This window comes from Vipera ursinii, assembly GCF_947247035.1.
Source record: "Vipera ursinii genome assembly, chromosome: 2".
NCBI classification, from domain to species: Eukaryota; Metazoa; Chordata; class Lepidosauria; order Squamata; family Viperidae; genus Vipera; species Vipera ursinii.
The window spans coordinates 83,619,276-83,646,416 of NC_139513.1; the positions used below are offsets into that span (position 1 = coordinate 83,619,276).

The window sequence follows — 27,141 nt, forward strand, 5'->3', positions numbered from 1 at the left end:
AATATTTCTTTAAAAATACTTGAATAATCCTAGCCTTCTCATTCAGTATTTTTTTCCCTGCAAAAAGTTGATTCTTTTCTACATTATTTTTCCAATGAATAAAATATTTGCTGTAAAAATTCATAGCTAAGCAGGGAGAACACCATACTATGCAAGAGATGGCTTCTGAGTTTCATTTTAAAAGTCCATGGACTATGTTTTTCCTCATTTTCTTCCTGAGGAATGATCACCCAATAATACAAATTGAAAGGTTAGATAACTATTTCTTAGAAAAACATAGCAAGTCTTTGATTCACTGGACGCATGAATGTGAATATGCAAATATTGTTTAAAGTGAAAAGAAACAGAGATATTGCCTTTGGCTTTCTCTAAGCTAAGTAGCCTTCACTACCCTTGTTTCTGTTTATTTCCCTTATATTTGCTTCTTGTATCTTTTTAGTTAAGTCAAATTAAAAGGGAGTGAATCCATTAATAAATACAATTTTTGGTAGGCTTTCCTTGGCATCAGATAGTAAATTTAGCAAACTAAATTCTCATAAACAAGATAAACATTAAGATAAATCCTGAAAGAACCAAAAATTAATAATGCCTAGGATCAGTATTTAACACCCAATAAATTGTCAAAGATATTTTAAATGTATGCTGAAAATGTCAGAGCAAAGAACGAACTTTTTACCATCTTTGGTGAACTTGTGATAAAGCAAAGAAATACTAGGGTAAGGTTCTTACTTTAATATAGAAGATTCTTAAAGTAAATATTAAAATTAAACCAGAGGCTATAGGAGATGACCACGCTGAGCCTGAGGAAGGAGTCAAGTGCATCATCAGTTTGGAATCCTTTAGCGCCCACAACAGACCTAAGTTCAGCCCTCCTTGAATTCCTTTCTATTCTTAACTCCCACTAATTTCCCTTGATGGTTAGTAGTTCAGATTCTTACAGAGAGCTAGCATGCACTCTAAACTAAACAAAACAACTACTCATTTGAAAAGCCTTAGTCCCTGATTTCTTGTGCCTGTCAGAAACTTATTTTTAGGCTTAATGGACAAAGAACTTGGAAAAAAAATCTGGAACCTTTCATATATATGTTGACAATAATAAGAATGTTTTATACACAAAAATGGAAAGATACTCTTAAATTCCCACAATGGATGAATGGCTGGAAATACTTATGGAACTAGCAGAGGTGGCCAAATTAACTGACCTAACCAAAAAAAAAGAACACATCCAACTTTGAATAATAATAATAATAATAATAATAATAATAATAATAATAATAATAATAATAATAATAGTAGTAGTAGTAGTAGTAGTAGTAGTAGTAGATGCTGTGTTATAGTGCAATTGTAGATAATTTGTTTTTGTCAGTTGCTGACAAAACAACTATCAGGAAATTCCTCTTTGATAGTTGTAGATTTTCTAGCTCTAATCCTGTCTGGAATTTTAATAATCTAAGTTTCAGCGGTCCTTGCATCTCATTGAGTTATTCTAGAAGTGTTCATTCCTTTACCAAATTTGACTTTTTTAGACCTGAAAGCAGAATGAACATCATTCAGTTTTATTCATCTAGAAATCACCACTGCTATAATGTTATAAGGGACAGGAGTAATATTTAAACTACACACTTAGTAAGGACATTATGTCTTGTACTAACAACAGTGTGATAAATATGGAAGAACAAAGGAAGGAATTCCATAATTCATCCATTTTGTCATTCTCTGATTGTTCTACAAGGTGCATATTTCTGCATCAAAAATATTTCTGTGCAACAGGGCTGAAAATATGGTACTGTCTACTGTTTGCTGCACATTTTCCCAATGTATTTCAAAATTGCATGTACAGCATATCATCTTTAAGAAGAGTCTACTTTTTGTTTGCAGTGGTCATTAAATAAATGGGAAAATAAATCAATAGAATTTTCTGGTAGTATGTAAACCATGCCCAGAGCACAACTCTGTTCCAACATTAAACCAGTAGAAAATCTCAACTATGTAGGAGCCAAGAACGGTGCTTGTTGGCTCTGCCCATTACAGCCCTCTCATTCGAAACATCTCTCTCTACTCTGCTCTTGGCCTCCCTATGCTAAGATTATCCTACTTAATCCATCTAGGCCATCAGTCAAGGTTTTGAATTGGTTAGCTTGCCAACTATCTTCCTATTTTCTCTTGCCCTTGGCACTATTCCTTCATATTACCCAGCAGTATTTTAGTTCTGTTCTTTTTCTTTAGAAGAAGCCCATGTGATCTCCCATAAATTCCTACAAATAAACATAACATCCACATTAACATATTGTAAGTGTGATATAAAAGGGTGTGACTATGAATGATTCACAATCTCCTTTTGTATCAGCTGCCTATTTACATATGGGAAAAATCATAAAGTGCCAGAAAAAAAATACTTAGGAGAATGAGGAATCATTTGAGGAACGAGGAACAATATGTTCTGAATTATCTCCTGGCTGGGATTTAAAGGAAGAAATTTGCTTGCTGTTGTGTGAAGATTGAAATTATTCTCAGACTGTGTTTGAACTTTATGCACAGATTTGCAAATTTGTTCCCCCTCCTGGTATGGAAATATGAAGCCAAATTAAGTTCCAAGTTGATATTACCTTTCCTAAGTATTGGGAGGGGGGAGGCTAATCTCCTTTTTCAGTTTACCACTTGTAAATCATTCTGATTGGTTTTGTTCGGCTTTCTGTTTTCCTGTGTTTAATGTGAAATCTATCTAAATTAGAGTAAGAAGTTACATGACAGAGTTTTAAAGTGCAGTTACTTTTATGTCACTCAGTATCATAATGAAAGTAAAGTAGCAGTGCTAGCTTGATATCACCCTTTTTTTGTAGCAAAAAAAGGAAACATTCACCCCAGACAACCAAAAAAATAAAATAAAATAGCCATATGATTATTAGTATCTAGGGGCAGGATGCAAATTGTCTTTTTTTTGTATCCAAAATGACTTGTAAAATAGAAATTATACACTGAGTGAAATGGCCAAAAAGCCGTAATGTCACTGGAATTCTGGCACTCTAGCATTATTTCTCTGTACCAGTGCAATTAAGATGTCTCTTAATTCCCAACATCTATTTCGATGGCACATTCTGGGTCCTTTCAATTAAACAGTGTCATCTAGCAGGACTAAAGAGGTGTGCCTCCTCTGTCATGGTGTCTGCCCTCTGGAATGAGGTCCCACCCGATATCCAAGTGGTTCCCACCCTAATGGCATTCCAGAAAGCCCTAAAGCCCTAGGCTGTTTTCCCAGGCTGAGGTAGGGTGGTTGGGCCATCTGTCAGATTGTTTGATGGTGAAGGTGTGGTTAGCTGTATTTGCTATCCGTTCTTGCTTTTTCCTTTCTTCTTACCCCTTTCATAATAATTAGATCACTTAATTTTACTAATTCACTTACTAATGTATACTGTCGAATGTGGGTTCAGAGTCAGGCAATGTCTAATTCAAATCAGTCGAATAAAATTAATTAAATTTCCATGATATGAAATCTCGGGGGACATGATCAAGTTAGTTATGTTGAATTGCAACCCTTCTGTTTTTACCAGTACTTGTAAGTTCATGCTCAGCTTGGTATGCTTTCTAATACCAGAATTGAACTAAAGCCCTTTCTCATAAACTTAGTGATAGAATATAGTCCCTGACCCAATAGTAATTTTCAATCTAATTAAAGTTCCTTTCTGTATGTAGAATGCTGTTGACTCTTTGATTTTCTTTCATTAATAAGGTGAAAGGTCCAAACTGGGAGTAGGACCACAGTGTGCAGGTTGGAAGACGTTAAATCTTCCTGCCACATCTGCTTCATTTCAGAAGCGATTTACCCCTTCTGTGCACACTAATTGAAAAGAAAAAGAAAAGAAATTTAGTTGCTGACCTTTCTTCCTTCCCTCACTTCTACTTGCCCACATGGAGAGCAGAGGCTCTGAAAGGTGGCAAAGCTATCATGGAAAGTTTAAGTGTCTTGAATGCAGACATGCTGGTTCCAATATGGTTCAGAAGTGCCTGTCTTTATATTATTATATTTAAAAATCATGAGTCCAAAATTTCAATCAAGTGAAAGGTGGGGTCGTCGCCTTGCTTTTGTACTGATTAAAACTCTTATGGAGCATATAGGTAATTTTTTTTCTCTGGATGATCTATCACCAATCTGGCCCTGGACTGAATTACTGTTATCCTTCTCATCTTTCCTATTACCTACTCCTATTGGCATCTTATGACTATCACTTTGTTGGCTGTATCTTGTGAGTTATGATTTATCACTTTGTTGTTTGTATGTATACTGAGAGCTTATGCACTGGAGACAAATTCCTTCTGTGTCCAATCACACTTGGGCAATAAAGAGTACTCTACTCTACTCTACTCTACTCTACTCTACTCTACTCTACTCCACTCCACTCCACTCCACTCTACTCTACTCTACTCTACTCTACTCTACTCTACTCTACTCTACTCTACTCTACTCTATTCTATTCTATTCTATTCTATTCTATTCTATTCTATTCTATTCTATTCTATTCTATTCTATTCTATTCTAGCCACTATAATTTTGACACATAAGTGAGCACTAGAGCAAGATTACAAAAACATGACTTCTTTAGGTACTCTGTCTCTGTTGTTCTGTTTTCACCACGTAGGCACATAGAGAAATAAAGTGGTGCGGAAAATGGAAGTTAAAATTTCATCCATCCTATCGGTAACTGCTGTCAGCCCAATCCTCTTCTTCATCTTCCCCCTTTTGCTTCTTGGATTGCAGCCAAGATGTCTCCACCCAATGTAATTGGGTTGGTTTTGCTATTTATTGGTAGACCAAGTCAGTGTGAAGGCAACCAGTGCAGAACCTGTCTCAGAGTTTTCTCTTTCAAAGCCTGTGTGCCATATTGCTGCCCAGATGCCATTTTAATGCACTTTACTGCTATAAGTTCATGCAAATGACTATTATACATTCTTCAACTGTAGTAGTGTTCTGATCATGACTCCCTCTCCTCCTATACCATAATCCTGGCTCTTGTTAATTAGATTCCAAAATAAATCCCTTTAGTCTAATGCTTTACTATTGCCCTTCCTTGTCAAGCACAGACACTGATGTTGCTCTAATCAGGAATTCATCTTGCTTACTCTCTGCATCCTAACTGCTCCCTGGAGAAGGCTAAAGTGTGCTTACGCATATTGTAAAGATTTATTCAAAATGTCTGCAGCATGGACAGTAATTTGAAATGTTCGATCTTTGCCCTGTCACTTCAGGCTGGCATGATTCGCACAGACAAGGACGAGTATTTCATTGAACCTCTGCAGAAGGGGAAGCAGGAGGAGGAAGAAGGAAGGACCCATGTGGTATATCGCAGGACAGCTGTCAAGGAAACATTTCACAGAGAGCACCCAGACACCCAGCCTAGAGGTAAGGTTACAGTGATCCTGAAAAATGATGCCCAAACACTTTCAACTAAAAGCATGTGTTCAATACCACCATAGGTAGAATTGTTCAGCTACCATTGGCTTTACATCCTTGAGGAACAAGATTCCTTCTTTCTGGTTGTTGTGCTTCAATGTTTGTTGCTTAAATGAAATAGAAGACCTAAAAGAAATGGGTTTAGGTTAATTAAGCATCCCAGCATTAATTATTGTCCTAAACACTTTTTTTGGATTGTCCAGGCAATAAAACAGGCAGCATAGGCCAATTGCGGCAAGTCTGAACCATGGAAAGGAGATGTTTAAAACTGGGGCAGATGCAGATCAATTGTGTATAAATTAACAAACAATGCTGGATGAGAATCAACCAGGAACCTCTGTGTGAATAATATAGATACGCATTTATTATGTTAGCACTACTCAGGCATTTAGCTGATCTTGGAAAATTGCAAAAAGTGTATGGGAAGGCTTATGTATGGGCTTCTTGTGTCCCCAGTGGCCCCTTGTGCATCACCCATTCCCTCCATTTATGGAAGTCAGAAGGGAAGACACTGTTTATATATCTAAGCGCAACAAAAAAAATGCAACTAGCATTTGTTTTCAGACCTGCACAGTGAATTTGTCAGGATCAAGAGCTGACCTGAACTAGCATAGGCATCTCCAGCTCTCTCTGAACCCTTGAGGGGTTCCATCTTTAGACTGAATATTTCAAGAGAATTGTTTCAAAAGTTTGTGTGGCTGAAACAATCAGCCTAGCTTGAGCACTCCAGATTGATGTGGTCAGACACATTATTCAGTGAATGCTGTTCACACCTTTAGATATTGATTCTGAACTGTTGCATAATCAAGTGCTGATAAATCAAGACTCACATAATATGTTTGAATTGGCCCTTAGGGCTTTGTCCAATTTCAGTATTGATGCATTGTTTCCAGAGCCCTGTAATTATTTAGGACTATAAGTATATGTTTGCTTTCTTCATAATATTATCTTTATTCTTGAATGTGCAAAAGTATATGTGTTGGAAAAGCCTTTTATCTGTTCTGTCTTTCTTTGGATTTGAACATTCTAGCATCCTATCTTGCTGTTAAGAGTTGATCAGAGTTAGATTTGCAAAAGTTGTATTATAATAGTTGATTTGTTCTCTGTTGTACTTGAAACATTTTTATAGTGCTCTGAGATTTTTAATAAAATAAGTGTTGTCATACATGGGAAGGGACAATAATACAATAGTCATGTTCAAGCATGGTATACTGAAAATACCACTCATAGATTTGGAACTCCCAATAAATAATTTCAAAGATTTTTGGGAGCATGGGGAAGTGATGCTAAATTTTTATCTAAGACCTATAATCTACTTTTGTTCCATGGGATGGAAGGGGGAACAATAAATGACGTAATGATTGCCTGGGGAGAAATATTGGTCGCACTATAGAATTAGAGGAGTGGGAACAAATTTGGAAGAAAAATATAAAATTAACGTTAGCAACGGCATTTAAAGAAAATATGTACAAAATGTTGTATAGATGGTACTTAGCTCCCGTACGAATTTCAAAAATGTTTCCCAATGCAAATGACAAATGTTGGAAATGTGATTCTGCCAGGGGCACTTTCTACCATCAATGGTGGACTTGTCCAAAGGTTAGGTGTTACTGGACCAATATAAAAATTGGTTATTTCAAATAACAGGATATGATCTTCAATTGGACCCAGCTATTTTCCTCTTGGGGATGAAGCCACAAGAAGTACCAAAAAAATGTTTGGTATACATATTACAACAGCGGTGCGTAAGATTTATGCGCAATATTGGAAGACGAAGGAAATCCCAATGGACTATCAAGTAATAGAGAAAGTATTACCATGCGCAGAGTCAGATCGAATGACATATATTCTCAAAGGGAAAAGTGAATCACTTTTCAATAAAAGTTGGGACTCCTGGTATTCATGGTTATAAAATAGAATATTTAATCTCAATGGGGGAAATACCAGATGATTGTGTATTATTATTTGAGGTATAGAATCTGGAGATATATACAATTATAGATTTCTAATATTTGGTAATTAAAGGTTACTTAGCCTGGGATGCACGAGAAAAAGAAATTAGGGGTAGTATTACACTCCCCGGTCCTGACTAATGTTGTTGTTTTTGTTTTTTTGGTGTCTAGGATATTTTGGTGTTTTTTCTATTTGATGCACTTTTCAGTACTTTGTAATAATGTTCTTGTTTTTTTTATTTAAAATTTGTTTAATAAAATTTAAAAAAAGATTTTTGGGGGCTTGATGGGTGAAAGTATGATAACAATCATAGTTTCCTATATTCCCATATTCTAGTAGCAAATTCACAAGAACTGTTACAAAGCGGATGAGTGAGAATCTATTACGCTGTTCCTCTACTGTACAAGACAGGCTCACAAGATGTTGGAGGCACTTGGGTTTGCTGAGAAAGTGTCAGAGCCCAAATTAAAAAGGGTCAAGTTTGGCTTTATATCAGACAGAAAATATTGAGGAGGCCAGGGCATTTCCACACCATTTGTCTTGATCTTCCCATCTTCCCGTTCATTTTGGCTGAAAGACAGAGCAATTTGTGTCTCATGGACTGTCCTGCACACCTGGAACTAGAACTTCACTTATAGTGAAGGGCTTTGTCCCATAAAGTAAGATTGGACTACCAGTTTAGTTTTCTTCTGAATGGGGGTGGGTGGAGGTAATGTCATCTCATCCTTTAGCTAAAGCAACTAAACAAGCTAGATAAACATTGAACAATAAAGGTAGAAACTTTCTCAAGTCAAACCATGTATCCAGTAGCCTACAGCCCTGGAGCCAACCCTGTCTAGTGTTTTGTTCTCTTGAATCAACCAATCAGCTAAGTCAGGGGTCTTCTAACTTTGCCCTTTTATGACTTGTGGACTTCAACTCCCAGAATTGAAAGCTGTCTGAGGAATTCTGGGGGTTGAAGTCCACAAGTCATAAAAGGGCCAAGTTTGAAGACCCCTGAGCTAAGTGCTACTATCTGCTGAGGGCAGACTAGGATCACACATGAAAAATCAGCCTAGCTTGAGCACTCAATCTGATGTGGTCAGACAGATTATTCAGTGAATGCTGTTCACACCTTTAGATATTGATTCTGAACTGTTGCATAATCAAGTGCTGATAAATCAAGACTCACATAATATGTTTGAATTGGCCCTTACGGCTTTGTCCAATTTCAGTATTGATGAATTGTTTCCAGAGCCCTGTAATTATTTAGAACTATAAGTATATGTTTGCTTTCTTCATAATATTATCTTTATTCTTGAATGTGCAAAAGTATATGTGTTGGAAAAGCCTTTTATCTGTTCTGTCTTTCTCTGGATTTGAACATTCTAGCATCCTATCATGCTGTTAAGAGTTGATCAGAGTTAGATTTGCAAAAGTTGTATTATAATAGTTGATTTGTTCTCTGTCATCTCATCCTTTAGCTAAAGCAACTAAACAAGCTAGATAAATCTTTCTCAAGTCAAACCATGTATCCATGTAGCCTACAGCCCTGGAGCCAACCCTGTCTAGTGTTTTGTTTTCTTGAATCAACCAATCAGCTAAGTCAGGGGTCCTCTAACTTGACCCTTTTATGACTTGTGGACTTCAACTTCCAGAATTCCTCAGCCAGCAAAGCTGGCTGAGGAATTCTAAAAGTTGAAATCCACAAGTCATAAAAGGGCCAAGTTTGAAGACCCCTGAGCTAAGTGCTACTATTTGCTGAGGGCAGACTAGGATCACACATGAAAAACAGCTGTTCCTGATCCCAACAACTTAACTGTACTTAATTTACAGAGGGTGAATTGAAGAATTGAGTAAAAATCAAAGCATTGCTGTAGAGGGTGATTAGTCCTTTGGTGGTTTTTTAAAAAAAATATGTGCTTGCTTACTAAAGATTTTTTTGGGTGTGACTATCTGATTTAGCTACTTTGTTATTTATTTAAGAAATGTATATAGCTGCCCATCTCATTTGTATGTACAAGTGTAAGAAAGTGACTTTGGGAGACAGACGGAAGACTAGACAATGGTCTGATGAATGAAATCTGAGTCTAAAAGGAGAGCTGGGGGTGGAGAAAGCATCTCAGAAGGAATCTTCCCTAGTCCTGGGGAAAATAAAAGTAAGGAAGGGGAGAGGTCCTTTCAGACTTGCAAAAATCTATTCCTGTAATCTTGTTTGTTCATTTGTTTGTTCGTTTGATTTGATTTGATCTGAACTCATAGACTCCTGCTTTCCAACCTGGTGCTTTAACTACTAGATCAAACTGGCTCTATCTTACAATGAAGGTTGTATTAGTACTCTTCTTGTCTGGACTACCTTGAAGGATTGACAGAATATGACTTGGGCAGTGCACACAGCTAAAACAAAACCATTAAAAATATAAACAAAAATACAGGAGAGTGCATTCAAAATTGCAAGGATTTCCTTAAATTCAAAAGGTTTGGGGGCAATCTCACCTTGAGGGGAATGATGTTCCACAGGACAGGTCTATGTCAACCATGAGTTTTACAAAGTTTGTCTCTCTTGGAAAAGTAGTAGGGAGAAGAGAGACATAGCATTAATTGGGTGTGTGTGTCCTATTTATCTATTGCTTTCTATCTCATCCCTGCAGCCCTAATGAATGCATATGAATCCACGTTGCTGCTGATGAAAAGATACTCATGTTGAATGCAGTAGGGTTTGAAAGTGAGCAGAGGTTGAGCATGCATGCTGGCACTGCACTCAGTTAAGTCTTACTATGTTTTTAGATGAGAGATCTAAAGCATAATTAATTGTATGATAGCACACTTCTTTGGATGATACGAAGGCCCCGCTTTTATAGGATTCCAGATTTCATAGGTGGCGAGCGTAGATTACTTTAGACTTTCTGCTTAATTCTTGGAGATCAGAGAACAAAAGAGGCGAAGTTTCATGGGCAGCCCTGATAACTACCCATTTTTAGGCTGTTACACATTTAAACAAGCTTCTGAAGAAGGCTTCTAATCCTTTAAATTTGTGCCAAAGCCAAATGATCAGGTTTCCCATGTAGCACATTTTTGTTATTCTTCTAATGCAGATTGTTGGGTTAATAATGTGTTGATGCAAATTATTTCAGTGTTGGAAAAATATTTAGCTGCCACATATTTTTCTCTGAAACAAAAGAGCTTGAACATAATTCATGCCTTATGGCATTACTTTTAAAAATCTTAGTTGTTAAAATAAACAGAAACGGCACACAGCAAACAGAAATTCCCAAAAACAGTAAGATTTCCTACTGCAATTAACTGAGTTGGTCAATTTAGTCTTTGGTGCAAATGTCTCAGAAACAGTAGCTGAAAACCAGGGTATGGAATGTAAATTATTCTCAGAGTAATTTGAACTGCTCCCCATTTATTAATGTACTGTTGGCCAAATCTTAATCCTGTTTCCTTTAGGCAAAGTAGTCTGCAGCCAATGATGCTACAAATCAAGCTGAATACTTTTCCTGTGTACAGTTGATGAAAAAACATAAGAAGACTAGATCAGGCCAGAGGTCTCTGATAAACAAATAAACAATTAAAACAAATAAACAAAATTCAATGAATGCAGTTCCTTCCTACTTCTGACATGCTTATCTGCAGTTGGTATGCCTGGGAGTTGTGATAGTCCTCTAATATCAGGTTTATATGCTCCATTTGTTTTGTTGTTGGTTCAGTTCTCAACTGGGCTATTCATTTTGATGTTCTTGTATCAGTTAGCATTGTTGAATGGTAATTCCCAGGGTCATAAAACGCTCAGAACGGAGTTCCGGCACCTTTTTCTTTTACAAAAAAGCACTGGTAATTCCCATCAGTGAAGAGATCCAGAAAACAATCATTCCCAGAGAAAAATCATCCAGATGTCCTAAGCTCTATGGTCTGCCCAAGATACACAAAGAAGGAACCCCACTCAGACCCATAGTCAGCTCCATAGGCTCACCTCTACAAAATCTAGCCAAATTTCTTGCCAAACAACTACAGCCTTATGCAAATTCCATCACCTCACACGTACAAAACTCATTCCAATTCATAGAGATCATAAGTAAACTAAACTTACAGCCCTGGGACCTACTTGTGAGCTTCGATGTTGTATCCCTCTTCACCCAAGTACCAATCAAAGAAGCCTTGACAGCTATCCTAAATAAATACAACCCCCCAAAACACATCCTAGATCTGACCAACCACTGCCTATCTAACACATACTTCATCTACAATGGACAAAGATACAAACAAATGGAAGGAGCACCCATGGGATCACCCCTCTCACCTGTCATCGCAAACCTCTACATGGAACACTTTGAAACCCTCGCTCTGGAAAAATCCAACCACAAACCCAAACTCTGGCTCAGATACGTAGATGACACCTTCGTAATCTGGCCACACGGCAAAGAAAAACTGGATGACTTCCTCATACACCTCAATAGCCTACACCCCAAAATACAATTCACCATGGAAACAGAAGCTAACAATCAACTTCCCTTCCTTGATGTCTTAGTCTACAAGAAATCCAACGGCTCCCTAGGACACACTATCTACCATAAAAAAACACACACAAACCGCTATCTGAACGCACTCTCACACCACCACCCAGCACAGATCAACTCCGTAGCCAAGACACTCATCTCCAGAACAAAACACCTAGCTGACGAACAACACCTAAAAACCGAACTACACACTCTCACTAATGTACTAACAGCCAATGGATTCCAAAGAAACACGATTACCAACTTAATCCGAAGAGAGACACCCACAAAAACCCAAGACAGAGAACAAGAAAATGGCAAAGCCCTCCTCCCATACTTAAAAGGGACCACAGACAGAATCAGCAAGGTCCTCCAAAAACACAACATCAAAACAGCATTCTACACAGACAGAAAAATATCCACCATCCTAAGAAACCCCAAGGACATAATTGGGTTAGAAAACCAAGGAGTATACGAAATCCCATGCACCACCTGCCCCACCACATACATCGGACAGACCAACAGAAGAATAAGTGCACGCATTGAAGAGCACAAAAACTCACTCAGAAAGGGAGAACAAACTTCATCCCTGGTCCAACACTTTGAAGCCACGGGACATGAAATTGATTTTAAAAAAACCAAAACTATCGCCAAAATTGAACATTTTAACAACAGAATAATCAGAGAAGCCATTGAGATAGAAAAACGCCCCCACAGCATGAATAAACGAGATGATACCTCTCGTCTACCAGCCATTTGGAAACCCGCCTTGATTGACAGACGAAGCCCAACCACCAAGAATGATACCAGACCCAAACTCATGATAACATCACATGACATCACCACCACACAACCATTCAAAAAGCAAATCCGAACCCACAACGATAAAGACACACAACCACAAAACAGAAACCTAACTACAGCTGCAACATCAGCCACTTTAAACCCCTCCAAACCACACAATAAGCAAACTGACACCCACTATAAAAACATGGCACCACCACAAACACGAAGCCGAACAAAAGCAGCACAACTCACCAGCTCAGTTCTGGAGCTGGCAGCTGAGACCAGCCCATCCACTCAGAACACACCCCCACCCAATCAGAACACACCCACCATTCAAAACACACTCCCACCCAATCAGAACACACTTGGTCCCCTACCCAATCAGAGCACACCTCCACAGAACACACCCCCTCTGGCAGTTTAAAAAAGAGGAACAAAGAGCAAGAGCCACATGCTTCTCCCAGAAGAAGGAAGCAGAAGCCTGATGATGACGGATGGGATTCCGTCGAAACGTTGCGCCTACACCTTTAATTCTACGCGGGGAAAAACCCGAAAAACCAAGGATCCATATATATATATATATATATATATATGTCTCATATGTTAACTCTTAGATTACCTTGCTAGGCCCCAAACATGGGGCAAATCTTTATTTCCTGTTTTCAGCCTTATCTCAAAGGCCATCGAACAGGCTGTAGTCACACCTGGACAGTTCATATATTTGTTTAAATTACTAACAAAGAATTTAGGGAGGCTGAAATGCATTTCGGACTCATTAGTCCTCATCAGTCAGTCATACCCTTCTGAGATTCGAACCTGGGCTGCTTGCACGTTAGGCAGTGTTTTTACTTCTTGAGCCACAGGTTCTGTCTCGCTTTGTTAGCCTTTTTGCAAGGGGAGAAATATGTGTCATATGTTAACTCTTAGATTACCTTGCTAGGCCCCAAACATGGGGCAAATCTTTATTTCCTGTTTTCAGCCTTATCTCAAAGGCCATCGAACAGGCTGTAGTCACACCTGGACAGTTCATATATTTGTTTAAATTTATATATAAAATTCAAATTGCTAATAAAGAATTTGGGAGGCTGAGATGATCATTTCAAACTTATTATGTTCTCATCAATCAGTCATACCCTTTATCTGAGATTCGAACCTGGGCTAATTATGTATTAGGCAGTTGTTTTAACTTCCTGAGCCACAGGTTCTTTCTCTCTTTTATTAGCTAGAAGGCAAGGGAAATATGTGTTAAGAATTTGTCAAGGCTTTTTGAATGTACCTTGCTAATTAACTCTTTCATAAGTTGACTACATCCTGTGGATAAGCCTTGAGTCAGGCCAAAGCAGGAAAGAAAGAGTTAATTAGCAAGGTGCATTCAAAAAGCCTTGACAAATTCTTAACACACACACACACACACACACACACACACACACACACAAACACACACACATATATATATTTGCATTAGTACCTAGCTTATAGTATTCAAATGCACTGAACAAACTTAATTATGTTCCTCCTCACAGTGTCTATGTTCTGGTATAAGAACCACTCCAAAATTTGAGTTTCTGCTAGGGACAGGCAGCAGTGAATTAAGAATGGCATTTCTAATTCTTGCTATTTGTTTTTTTTTAAAGAAAGACTTATTTTGCACTGCAAGCAATAAATTTGTGTCGTATAGTGCATATGTCTTCTAGTTAGTGGGATGCATGCCACACTATTTTGGCTAGCATGGTAGTCAGTTGCTCAGTGATCTAGCTTGCATGATCTTGCACAGAGCAAAACTGCACTTAATTTGTGCTTGTGGCATTCTAGCTAAAGTGTGCCAATACTAACCAATTCTGTTATTGTTAGAAGGGTCCTTGTGGTATAGGTGTGACTAAGACTGGTAATGCAATCTGCACCTGTATCCTGCTAAAAGGTATATGAATGGCTTGATTGAGCATTGATTGGATTGAAGAGGTAAATACATAATATAACAGAAGCAAAGACGAATATAAGGAAAAATTGCAGAACTTTCTAAGTGACTAAACAGCGATAGCAATAGCTATAGGGCTTAGACTTACCGGTATATACTGCTTCACAGTGCTTTACAGCCCTCTCTAAGTGGTTTACAGAGTCAGCCTATTGCACCCAATTTGGGTCCTCATTTTACTGACCTCAGAAGGATGGAAGGCTGATTCAACACTGAGCCAGTGGGAATCGAACTGCTGGCAGTCAGCAGAATTAGTCTGCAGTACTCCATACTAACCACTGTGCTACCAGGGCTCAATAAATCATTCAGGGACCCAAGTGTTAATGATAATAGTGATTGCTTGATGAACATCTCTGTAAAAAAAAGATAATTTTAGATACTTGGTTTAAAGATGTCAATTGATATGTACATAGAGTATAGCAAATGAATGAATACAATAAAAATAAATGATTTATTTTATTTTTTATGATCTATAACTGAGAAAATTTGGGGTACATGGGTGACAAAGATTCAGAATGTGAGCTTAATTGTTCAACACTGAACAGGAAATAAAACAAGGATTTGTGATGTCTCCCTAGATAAATGTATAAGAAGAGCCTGTCATGATAGCAGGGATATTTTGATTGGATATGTGAATGATATGCAGATGGTATCATGTTGGCTGAGAGACCAAATTATTTTCAGCAAATTTTATGTAGATTGTATAATGCCATAAGGAGAATTGATCTGAAAATTAATGCATCGATTAATTTGCATAGTTGTGATTGACATGGAAAATGGACTGGACAGTTGAAAATTACACTTGAAAGGCAAAAACTGGAGCAAGGAGATGAATTTGTGTACCTTGCGAAAAGTACACAAATTAGCAAAGATGAGAAAATGATGGAGAAATTTTTAGAGGCGCAAATGCTGATTGGAAAGGTAACGTGTGGTCTCTTGTGAAGAATGAAGGTTTATTGAAAAAGGTAAAAATGGTTCCTGTTCACCTTGTTGAACAGCAAAGAGTTGTGTATTTCAAGCAAAGCCTCTATGCAGTTTCAGTGCAATTGGAATGGGATAGTTAAGAATTGTGTGAGATTAAAAAAAATAAAACTTAGGGTCAAGAATGAATGGGTGCTGCATGAATGTAGATTGAATACAAAAATAAGGAATCAGTTATGAAAGAAGTGTGTTGAGATAATCTCAGCAAAAGAGAATAAATGAGTATCAGATTTGAAAACAACTACATGAAAAAAAGAATATGTAAATTTACATTTCCTGGAGGAAAAAAAGATTTCAGAGATTTCTAAGAATAATTTACCTCTTAGACTGTCATCCTGTGTGATGTTCTTGGGTATTTCTCTAGGGTATTTACATTACTTTTTGGAAAACAAATGCATATTTTTTTTTCCTTTATTCCTGTGGAATTCCTGAAATGACTCATACATTGATTGCTAGCCATTCTAATTTAAAGCAATTCTGGCAGTTACCTTTAAAAAAGGAATTACTCCATTAGAAAACTGATGTTTCTTCAAATCCAGTCAATATTTCCCTTTCAGTTTATAGTTCCAATGATTAATGAGAGTTCTCTTACTGTGCAGTTAGGAAAGAAGCAATGACTTTTTTTTTTGATCTCCTGTATGGTATGTGCATGATAAATACATCTGTCTTTTCCCTGATGTCCCCCTCTCCTTTTTGCACAATCATATAGATTTTCTAAGATGTGATGGATGTGAATTTTACTGTGAATTAGCTCCCTCAAATAAGACGCATAGGTGTGCACTTCTGAGGACATGAATCTCATGTGATTTTTAGACTAATCTTAACCACACAGTTGGGTGACAAAGCTTTTTTTCCTAAAAAAATAAAAATATATCATTTGACATTAGATCTATCACAGGAGCTTTCTTTTCAATTCATATGGTAGATGAGTTGATCCTTTTTATCTATTTATTTTCTCCTTCTGAGCAAAAAAACATATATAAGCAATTAATTTTTTTGATAGATCTTCCCTGTTATTTTTTCTACATTAAGAGGTAAGATCCATAATCAACGCTAATGTCCAGGTTGCACATTATGTTAAACTTAGTAGCTTAGTTCAAAGATACTGCCGAGCAAAAAGAGCAACAACAAAAGGACTAAGTTCACACAAATAGACAAAAACAAACAAAACTTTTAATATGGCAGGTGAACTCAGCCAATGATGTGACTGTCGGGTAATGAAATGGGATCCTGCATGAGCCAATGATAGTCAGGCATTTTAGAGGTTATAGAAACTTTTTTATGGGCTGACATGATTGCTTATAAATAAAAGGAAAGAAATAGAAAAGGGGTTTCATTTTCTCTGCACCATAAGAAAAAAAAACATATAAGCTACTCATTGCAATTTATTTTTTAAAACTCACCTTTGGGGTTTTTTTGTTTGGTTTGTAAAGTTTGTAAAGTTTATTAGTTTATTGACATCTAAGATCAGTTTAATTTATATCTTAGGGATCTATAATTATAATTCCCAGGAAACAAAACTTTCTCATGCTCTTAATGGCTAAATTCACTTTGGAAAATTACTGCAGCCCATGATAGATTCAGCCACTCTCTCCCATCAGTATGAAAGAGATGGATGCAACCGTGCCATCCATCCAGGTATCTGCCCTTGAGCATTTAGCTGCTGGACTTCCTGTAGGGGCCCTCATGAAACATTGTGCTCCATATGGTGAAGACTGGATGATCTTTCATAGTGGCTTGTGTGACTGAGTTTTGCTTAACAGATGTGTAATCAAGATGGAGGGCAAGAAAAAAGGGATTGTGTAGCTCATCTGTAATTATGTACTGGCACTGAAATATCTAGCTTTGAATTCTACAACTGAATATTTATTTATTTATATTTATATGGCCACCCTGCTTGCCAAAGTGATTTGGGCAGCAAATAGAGTATAAGAATTATAAATCACCATAACACCCCCCGCCCCACTCCCACAACACATCATCTATACAAAAAAGAAGAAATTGCAGCCAAGAATAAAACCTCAGAGTAATAACTAATTACCCAGGCTTTACTAATTTCCCAACCCCCATGGCTGGGTAAACTGGTTTTTGCTGCTTTCCTGAAGGCCAGCAGGTTGAGGCCAATTTGATATGGTAAAATGGGCCATACTGTGGTATTTCATACTGTGGGGCCTACCAAGGAGCTTTTATTTATTTATTTATTTATTTATTTATTTATTTATTTATTTATTTATTTATTTATTTATTTATTTATTTATTTATTTATTTTGTATACCGCCCTTCTCCCGAATAAATACCAAATACCAAAATACATAAATACCAAAAATACAAAAATACAAAAATTAAAAACAGATTAAACCATAGTGCCCAAATACAATAAATAAATTACTTAAAAACAATAATTAAAACCCCAAACCCATCAGACCAGGCCGGCTTGTTCAAACAAATAGGTTTTGTGATGTGTCTGAAGGGGTTCTAGCCATAAGACTATGGACCTCTTCTGGTTCTCAGTGCCTGGAGGAAGATTTGTTCTTTGTTGAGCTGATAAATAGATTGTTAGCTCACCTCATCACTTTGGGGGACCTAGGGAAGTCTGACCTAGGCTATCTAGGACTCCCTAGCCTTGTTCTCATGTTGCACAGCTTATTAGCTGCTACCGCAGCCAAACCCACTTCGTGATGAAACCTGAATATATATAATTCAGTAAAGCTTCATCCTTGCCCATCAGCTGAAGTGAGGCCACCTGCTTCTCCAAATCTTTGACTTTTTCTTGAACGCTTGCACATTTTCTCTTTCCTGCCAGACTCTTCTCAGAATCACAAATAAGTCATTAGCATTACAGGTCACAACTGCAGGTTTCTGTCCTTTACTTTTGTTTCATAAAGATCCACAGCAAAAGGCTTTTTTTTTCATTTTATACTTTTTATACAGTTATTACGAACATTCTCTTTAATTTCCCCCATCCGAAAACAAAAAAAAAAACCCCAGAAACACTCTTAAGCCTCTGCTTGCTCAATTTAATTTTTTTCCAGATTGTAGTTGCAATTATTTTAATGATGGTGATGATGAGGGTGAAAAAGATGATAACCATAAATAAGTGTTGGTGGTCCTGATGAAAATTGCATACCATGTGTCTATTTTTAATCTCGGAAAATAAGTTTCTATTGGTGCCAATGGAGCTTCTTCCTAAGTTTAATGGTAAGTAGGTCAGGAATACATTATTATTATTATTGTTATTGTTATTATTATTATTATTATTATTATTATTATTATTATTATTATTTACACAAAATGAAAGAACACAGCTGCCAGTTCATCACAGTTGGTGTTGGCCTTCATATGCATCAAGTGCTTTTCAGGAACATAGGGTGTTATAATGTATTCGGCATAATATATGTGCTGGTGCAAGCAATATGGCCTTTTGTAATTGATAAATGGAAATTTGAATCATTATGGTTCTTCACATTGTCAGCCAGATGCTTAGACTGGATTAGGAACTTTTATCCACCTAACAAGTCCTTCCTAAGGATCTGGAGTAGGCAGATGCGGTTTGATGTTCTTAAAGGTATCATTGCAAAATATAAGCTATTCCAAGTGAAGGTGTTTTTTGTAGCAGACTGATTTGTCAGTGCCAAAAGTGTTCAAGTGATGCTCCAAATGTTGTGGGATTGCACCCAAAGTGCCTATCACTATTAGCATTATCTTTGCTTTTTTGCCTCAGCCTTTTTACTTCTATTTGCAGGTCTTTGTATTTTATTATTTTCTTCAGTTCTTTCTTTTCTATTTTGCTGATTCCAAGTACCACCTGATATTCTATCCAGACTTAAGACAGTTGGGTGACTTTGGACCAGTCATGTTCAAAAGTCATGTAACACCTTGAGTTACCTATAAAGTAATGAAGGCAGGATAAAAAAATCTAATAAATTAATGAAAATAAATAAATAATTAAATCTAGAGTGTTAAGTGGCAGATATTTTTTTGCAGAGCAACAAAGAGAACAAAGCTGATTAGGGGCTGGAGGCCAAAACATGAGATGAATGGTTTCAGGAACTGGGTACATTTAGTGTAACCAAGAGAAGGACTAGGGGTAATGTGATAGCAGTATTCCAATATTTGAGGGGCTCCTACAATGCTGAGCTTGTCGATCAGAAGGTCGGCAGTTTGGCGGGTCGAATCCCGAGTGCCGTGTAACAGAGTGAGCGCCTGTTACTTGTCCCAGCTTCTGCCAACCTAGCAGTTCAAAAGCATGTAAAAATGCAAGTAGAAAAATAGGGGACCACTCCGGTGGGAAGGTAACAGCGTTCCGTGCGCCTTTGGCGTCTAGTCATGCCGGCCACATGACCATGGAGACGTCCTCGGACAAGCGCTGGCTCTTCGGCTTTGAAACGGAGATGAGCACCAGCCCCTAGAGTCGGAAACGACTAGCACGCACGTGCGGGGGAACCTTTACCTTTACCTTTACTTACAATGCTTTATATTGCATTATACAGTAGTGAGGCCACATTGTGAGCCTTTGTGGAGCAGTGGGCTAATGCCTCCTTAAGTAACACCAGCTGCCTGCAATTAGTACAGGTTCACATCCCACCAGGCTCAAGGTTGACTGAGCCTTCCATCCTTCCGAGGTAGGTAAAATGAGGACCCAGATTGTTGGGGGCAATTAAGCTGACTTTGTAATAATGCCGCTTGGGTGTGTGTGTGTGAAAGCCCTAATAAGCAGGCATATACATAGAATGAAGGCTACTGCTAAGCTTGTAAGCCGCCCTGAGTCTTCAGAGAAGGGCGGGATATAAATGGAATTAAAATAAAAAAATAAAAAATTTGGAATACTGCATACAGTTCTGGTCAGCACAATACAAAACACAAAAAAAGATGCTGAGACATTAGAAAATGTGCAGAGAAGACCAACAACATGATAAATTGTATGATGAACAGTTTAGGAAACTTAGATATGTCTAACCTATTGAAGAGAAGGATTGGGGGGGGGATGATAATTGCTTTCCAGTACTTAAGGGGCTGTTACAGACAACAGGGGTCAACCTATTCTCCAAAGCACCAGAGGGTAGGACAAGAAGTAAAGGGTGGAAGTTTGTTAAAGACAAATCTAACCTAGAAATAAGGACAAATTTTCTGACAATGACAATTAATAGTTTTCTTTCTGGAGTTGTGGATGCTCCATCATTGGAGGTTTTCAAAACTAGACTGGACAACCATTTGGTCTCCTGCAGAGATTGGGCTAGGAGGCTTCTGAGGCCCCTTCCAACCCTATGATTCTTTGTTCTATGCTGCATATACACATTGTGATTAGTAGAGACATTTTGGCTTTAATGCCAAGTGAGCTTCCTCTTCCCAGCAATGCTTATTATAATTATGCTTAGTATTAGGAACTCAGAATCACACTCAGAACATAAGCCCAAATTCAGTAAATTACAGCAAGGTAGGAAGCAGTAAGAAGGAAGGAATGTCCAGGAATATGCAGCAAGATGCAACAGACAAACTTAAGAAGGACAATGCTAAAGGGCTGTAATGCTAAAGGGAGAACCTGAAGTCCTAGAACAGGAAGGGCAGGGGATATATTACATTGTTGGTATTACATGATGAAAGTGGAAATACTATGTCCAGTATTGATTACACAATACAAGAAATATTTTGAGGGGCTAGATGGAATACACAGAAGAACAAGAAAGATGACAAGGGGCCTGGGGATCAGATCCTATACATAGTTAAAGGAACTGAATATCCAATTGTAGCGAATATGTCAACTCTACAATGAAGCTGGCTGCAACCATCTTGCTCGTTCTAGGTTACCACATGAAAGGGAGGGGGGATGGAGTATCTCTCTCTTAGTCTAAAAAATATTGTGTCCTGTGGGAACCAAGGTCATTCTCTCTCTGGACTGCAAGGCAATCAAAGTCCTAGAGGAGATCAACCCTGACTGCTCTTTAGAAGGCCAGATCCTGAAGTTGAAACTCAAATACTTTGGCCACCTAATGAGAAGGAAGGACTCACTGGAGAAGAGCCTAATGCTGGGAAAGGTTGAGGGTAAGAGAAGAAGGGGACGACAGAGAATGAGGTGGCTGGATGGAGTCACTGAAGCAGTAGGCATGAGCCTAAATGGACTCCAGAAGATGGTAGAGGACAGGAAGGCCTGGAGGAACATTGTCCATGGGGTTGCGATGGGTTGGACATGACTTTGCAACTGACATCAACAACAATCCAAACTCAAAGTGAGGAATAGCTATTAAGCAGTGGACCAACCTACCTCTTGGAGTTATCACTGAAGGTTTCAAGCAAAAGTTGGACAATCATTTCTCTGGAATGGTCTGAGGATTCCAATTCCAATTCTGGGAGAGTATGTGAATTAGAAGGTTTCTTCTTTGATATATTCTTATCGGCAGAAATTTTGAGAAAGTTTTGTGCTGATTTGATTGGTTCTAATCTGTACAACTGTGATTTCAAGTCAAAGAAAATACTTCAGTGCATAATTAATTGGTGGGATTTAATTTTATAAGACATGTTGACCATTAGCTGAAGCGGCAATCTGATGGAAGCCCCCAATTGTACATTGATTTGATCTTCCCCATGATTATGAAATGGATCTACTGCTTAAAACCTGTACGTTTCAACACAAGTATCAGTTCTTATGAGGTAACAGTAGGGAAGGCCTCTTGAATGTATGACTTACCTGTGGCTAGTCACTGATAAGTGGGTCATTTGTATAATTAAATTGAACTTGTGTTATATTCTCTTATTATCCTTTCTTGCATTGCTTCATTCTATTCTGTATCCGTTTGCTGTAGATTCTTTTCTTGCTATAAAAGTGGCAACATTTTACTGTTCTCTAAGAACTTTACAGGAACTACATGCTGACTTTGAATGTCACGAAATGCTAAGAGATGGTTTACGCCTGGAGCAGCTACATCCTAATAACTCTGTTCGAAATTCATCCTCTCTGCCGAACCATTCAGGAAGAAAAAGAAGCTAAATCCTAGCTTCTGTCTATCCTGCCAGCCCTCATCTTTTTTTAGTGAGAGCTCTGGTTTTTAAAGCAGTAACATTGGTTTTTATTTTCCTTGCCAGATTACTTATTGCTTTAAGCATTCAGAGCAGTGGAAGGGCATGACTGCATTTCAGACTTTTAAGGGAAAAAAGCTCCCCACCCTTCTAAAGCTCTAAAGCAATGAGATCTCTTTTACCTGCGTTTTAAAAACGAAACAAAGTAGCACACTAGGCATGCTGGCAATGGCACATTGTATGCACACATGGATCTAAATAATCTCTAGTATTTATGAACTGAAGCCATTACCTTCAATTATTTTTTATTTGTAGTTTTCAGGTGTTTTTTCCCCTCCTTTGACAAGTAAGATTTCCAATGTTCAGAGAGCCAGATTGCATTGATATTTCCATGGCAACTCTGTATGACATTTCAGAGGCCGACACGGAGTCCTTAATATAATTTAAATATCAAGTCAATATTATATATATAAAAAACCTCTTGGTTCTCATGAAAAGTTTTTGAAAAGCAGTAAAAATGCTCTTAAAGTGTAATAGAAAGAAGTTAACAGTGTAAATATTGCCACTTAAAATTAAAAGCTGTTTAATAAAACAGTAATAAATGTGGCTGGATAAAACTGAATTTTGATTATGTTTTCTTTGATTTTCACATCATCTGAAATTTGATTATCCAGTTGAATTACTGGAAGTGTCTTGTGCATCTCCCCCAAATGCTAAGGTCAATATAGGTCTATAAAAGCAAGTGACAAATGTCTGGCTATATGAATTTTTGAAAGCTGGATGCCTTCTCTTGTTTGTGAATAAGTTAAAGTTTATTTAAATCAACTTTTCCTAATATAGTCTCCTCCAGATGTGTTGGAACTGCGAATCTCAACATTCCACATGAATTCTGGCTCAGAATTCTAGGAAATAGATACACCACTCGGGTTAGGGAAGATGTCTGTAGAAATTCCAGTGTGCAGCAGCAGGAAGACAATGATTGTTTCCCCTTCTTTTTTGCTAGAAAAAGGAATAGCATTGTGTATCTTTCTGTGTGATAATGATGGGTGGGTGGGATAAAAAGAACAGCTGGCAATTAATTTGGTAAATGAGATAACAAATTTATTTTTCTTCGCCTTTCTCTTTTTTAGAATGTACACAAACATCCATGCACACCACATAAGTGGCTTAAATGCATAAATACTGCATATTGAGTGAAGGGAAAGCCCTATGACGACTTTTGGTTGAAGCGTTTGTGTGTGTGTGGTGTGTGTAGGTGCATGCATGCAAAATATAACAGTAAAATAAATACCATAAAAGCAAATAAACGTCCAGGCAATTAAATCAAGATTAGCATACTTCTGGATTAATATGGGCCTGCTGGATACAGGTCTTTGTGACCTTCTGAAAGACAGCTGGATGGGACTATGTGGACCTCAGGGAAGGACTGGCAAGAAAGAAATCTATTTTCTGGGGTACTTATGACATTTTATTTATTTATTTATTTAGTTACATTTATATACCGCCCTATTCCCTGAGGACTCAGGGCGGTTTACAGGGAATTAAAAAATCCACCATACAAAAGTTAAAAAACCAATTAAAAAATATTAAATTGACCCTGTATACTTAAAACCCCAATTAAAAAATTTCTCCTCAGCCTGGGCCTGAGAGCTCAAAGAGCCAGGTCTTCAGGCCCCGGCAGAATGATCGGAGGTCGGGGGCAGTCCTCAGCTCCACCGGCAGCTGGTTCCAGAGGGCAGGCGCTCCCACTGAGAAGGCCCTATCCCTGGGTGTCACCCGCCGGCAATCTCTCACTGGCGGCACCCTGAGCAGACCCTCCCTGTGGAAGCGCACTGGGCGAAGGTGGGAATTATGTTAAATTGAAGACTGCTTCCTTTAGGTAACAAGAGTAAATTGGAAATATAGGATGGGAAGGAGAGTGAAGCCAATTTTGTCTTCTTTTACCATACATTATTTTATTATAAGACAAATTCCTTGTGTGTCCAATCACAGTTGGCCAATAAAGAATTCTATTCTAATTCTATTCTATTCTAAAAGGTAAAGGTAAAGGTTCCCCTGCACATGCATGCTAGTCGACTCTAGGGGCCGGTGCTCATCTCCATTTCAAAGATGTCCGAGGATGTCTCCGTGGTCATGTGGCCGACATGACTAGATGCCAAAGGCACATGGAATGCTGTTACCTTCCCATTGTAGTGGTCCCTATTTTTCTACTTGCATTTTTACGTGCTTTCGAACTGCTAGGTTGGCAGAAGCTGGGATGAGTAACAGGCGCTCACTCTGTTACACGGCACTTGGGATTCGACCTGCCAAACTATTCTAGAGATATGTTAATACTCTCTGAAACACGCTACAACAGATTTGAACAATAGGAGATCAGATACATAGGATGCTTAGGGTTAAAAGCTGTCTTACATGAGTGTGACAAATTTTCAGACCCTGCAAGGCATTTTCACAACTTGGGAGAACCATCTTGTTTCAAGGCAGCTTTGTGTCCTCCACCCTACTGTACCTAATCTTAGTTCTCAAAAGGCAAGAAGGATAGTTGAGAAAATGTAATCAAACTTGGGGCATCAACAAAATGCAATAAACTACAGGTATTCCTCAACATACGACCACAAAGGAGTCCAAAAGTTCTGTTGCTAAGTGAGAGGCTGCTAAATAAATTTTGTCCTATTTTATGATATTTCTTGCCACAGTTGTTAACTGAATCACTACAGTTGTTAAGTTAGTAACCCAACTGTAAAATTAATCTGGCTCCCCTATTGACTTTGCTTTGTCAGAAGGCATGATCCTGGGTCATTGCAACCGTCATAAATATGAGCCAGTTGCCAAGCATCTGAATTTTGATCATATGACCATGGGGTTGCTGCAGTGGTCACAAGTGTGAAAAATGGTCACAAGTCACTTTTTTCAATGCCGTTGTAATTTTGAATGATCACTAAATGAATTGTTGTAAGTTGAGGACTACCTGTAGTGGGGTTATGTGCCATCATGTAGTTTTCAATTCCTAGAAACCACATCAATAGATTTTCTCCCTGGTGATCTTTCTAACTTGGTCTTTTAAGTCTACCAAAGGTCTTTTAGGTCTTACATCTGATCACCCTCTTCTTCTCTTTCCTTTGATCTTTCCCAGAATTAGAGCTTTCTCCAGAGACCTAGGTCCTTACATAATGTGTTGATATTTTGCATAAATAGGATAGTTTGAACCCGTTAAAACTCAGTGAACATTATAATTGAATAATTTTGTATGGATATCAGTTAAGAAATGAATGCCATAAAACTGCAATCTAAACATTTTTCTTTTATTTACTGTAACACTGGTATGGGTCCTTTGCATGACTTAACTCATATAATCATAACACCATATTGCATATAATCCAATATTTGTAGGTCTTTATCCCACATTTTTCTAATTATGACCACTCTAGTTTATCCAGAGAAATTTGACATATTACTATTACATTCCTGACATATTTTTTTCTCTTTTGCATGATTTGTTTTGCATCTTTTCTCACCATACTTTCACTCATCAGGTTTGTATACACTCCTGCAATTTCATTTTTCTCCTGTCTAGATGCTTTCAGGGGTATTTTTGGCCACAGTGTTTTGGTTCACAATGCTACATGTACCAAGAGGTTTCTTGGAGGATCTAGGAAATGGTAGATCTGTTTGAAGCCATTGGCCAGTGTTTTCCCCCTTGTAGCCTGTGGGAATCAGGTTCATTTTGTTAACTTTGGCCAACAGTTTTTAAAACCTGTATGGCTGGACACCAACTATTGGACATGGCTCTGTAGAGGAGAACAGGAGTTCTGTTTATAGACCTGTTTTGTCAAAACCAATTTGGGCATTAAAAAGGTAAAGGTTCCCCCGTACATGCATGCTAGTCTTTTCCAACTCTAGGGACCGGTGCTCATCTCCGTTTCAAAGCCGAAGAGCCAGCGTTTGTCCGAGGACGTCTCCATGGTCATGTGGCCGGCATGACTAGATGCCAAAGGCGCGCGGAATGCTGTTACCTTCCCACCATAGTGGTCCCTATTTTTCTACTTGCATTTTTACGTACTTTTGAACTGCTAGGTTGGCAGAAGCTAGGACGAGTAACAGGCGCTCACTCTGTTACGCGGCACTCGGGATTCGACCCGCTAAACTGCCGACCTTCTGATCGACAAGCTCAGCGTCCTAACCCACTGAGCCACCGCATCCCTTTTGGGCATTACAAGCTGACAAAACCATTGTGGAAAATATATGTATTGCATTACAACTAACTCTGTCTAAGCCTGGTTGGTTAAGCTACCGACACATAAATTCATAACCATCTTTATAGAAAGCACATTAAACTGTTTTCTGTCAGTGTGAAGAGCAATTCTTTCTTACATCCACATCAATTTAAATCTGTTGCTCTTCTTTTTCACCTCTTTTACCTTTCAATAGATGCTTTCATTTTTTGCTTCACAGCCTTGAAGGTAAGTGGTTGTTGGTTGTTATCAACCGACATCTGCTTTGAAAACAGCTGACCC

The 27,141-nt window shown here is 38.1% G+C and overlaps 1 protein-coding gene across 1 annotated transcript in view; it reads left to right on the plus strand.

Moving 5' to 3' along the window:
- Positions 1 to 27,141, plus strand: part of ADAMTS2 (ADAM metallopeptidase with thrombospondin type 1 motif 2) — a 283,066-nt gene that overhangs the window by 113,157 nt on the left and 142,768 nt on the right. The window contains exon 3 of the mRNA XM_083353569.1: positions 5,242 to 5,395. Within this exon, the coding sequence (XP_083209695.1) occupies positions 5,242 to 5,395 (154 nt within the window). The remainder of the gene's footprint in view (positions 1 to 5,241; positions 5,396 to 27,141) is intronic.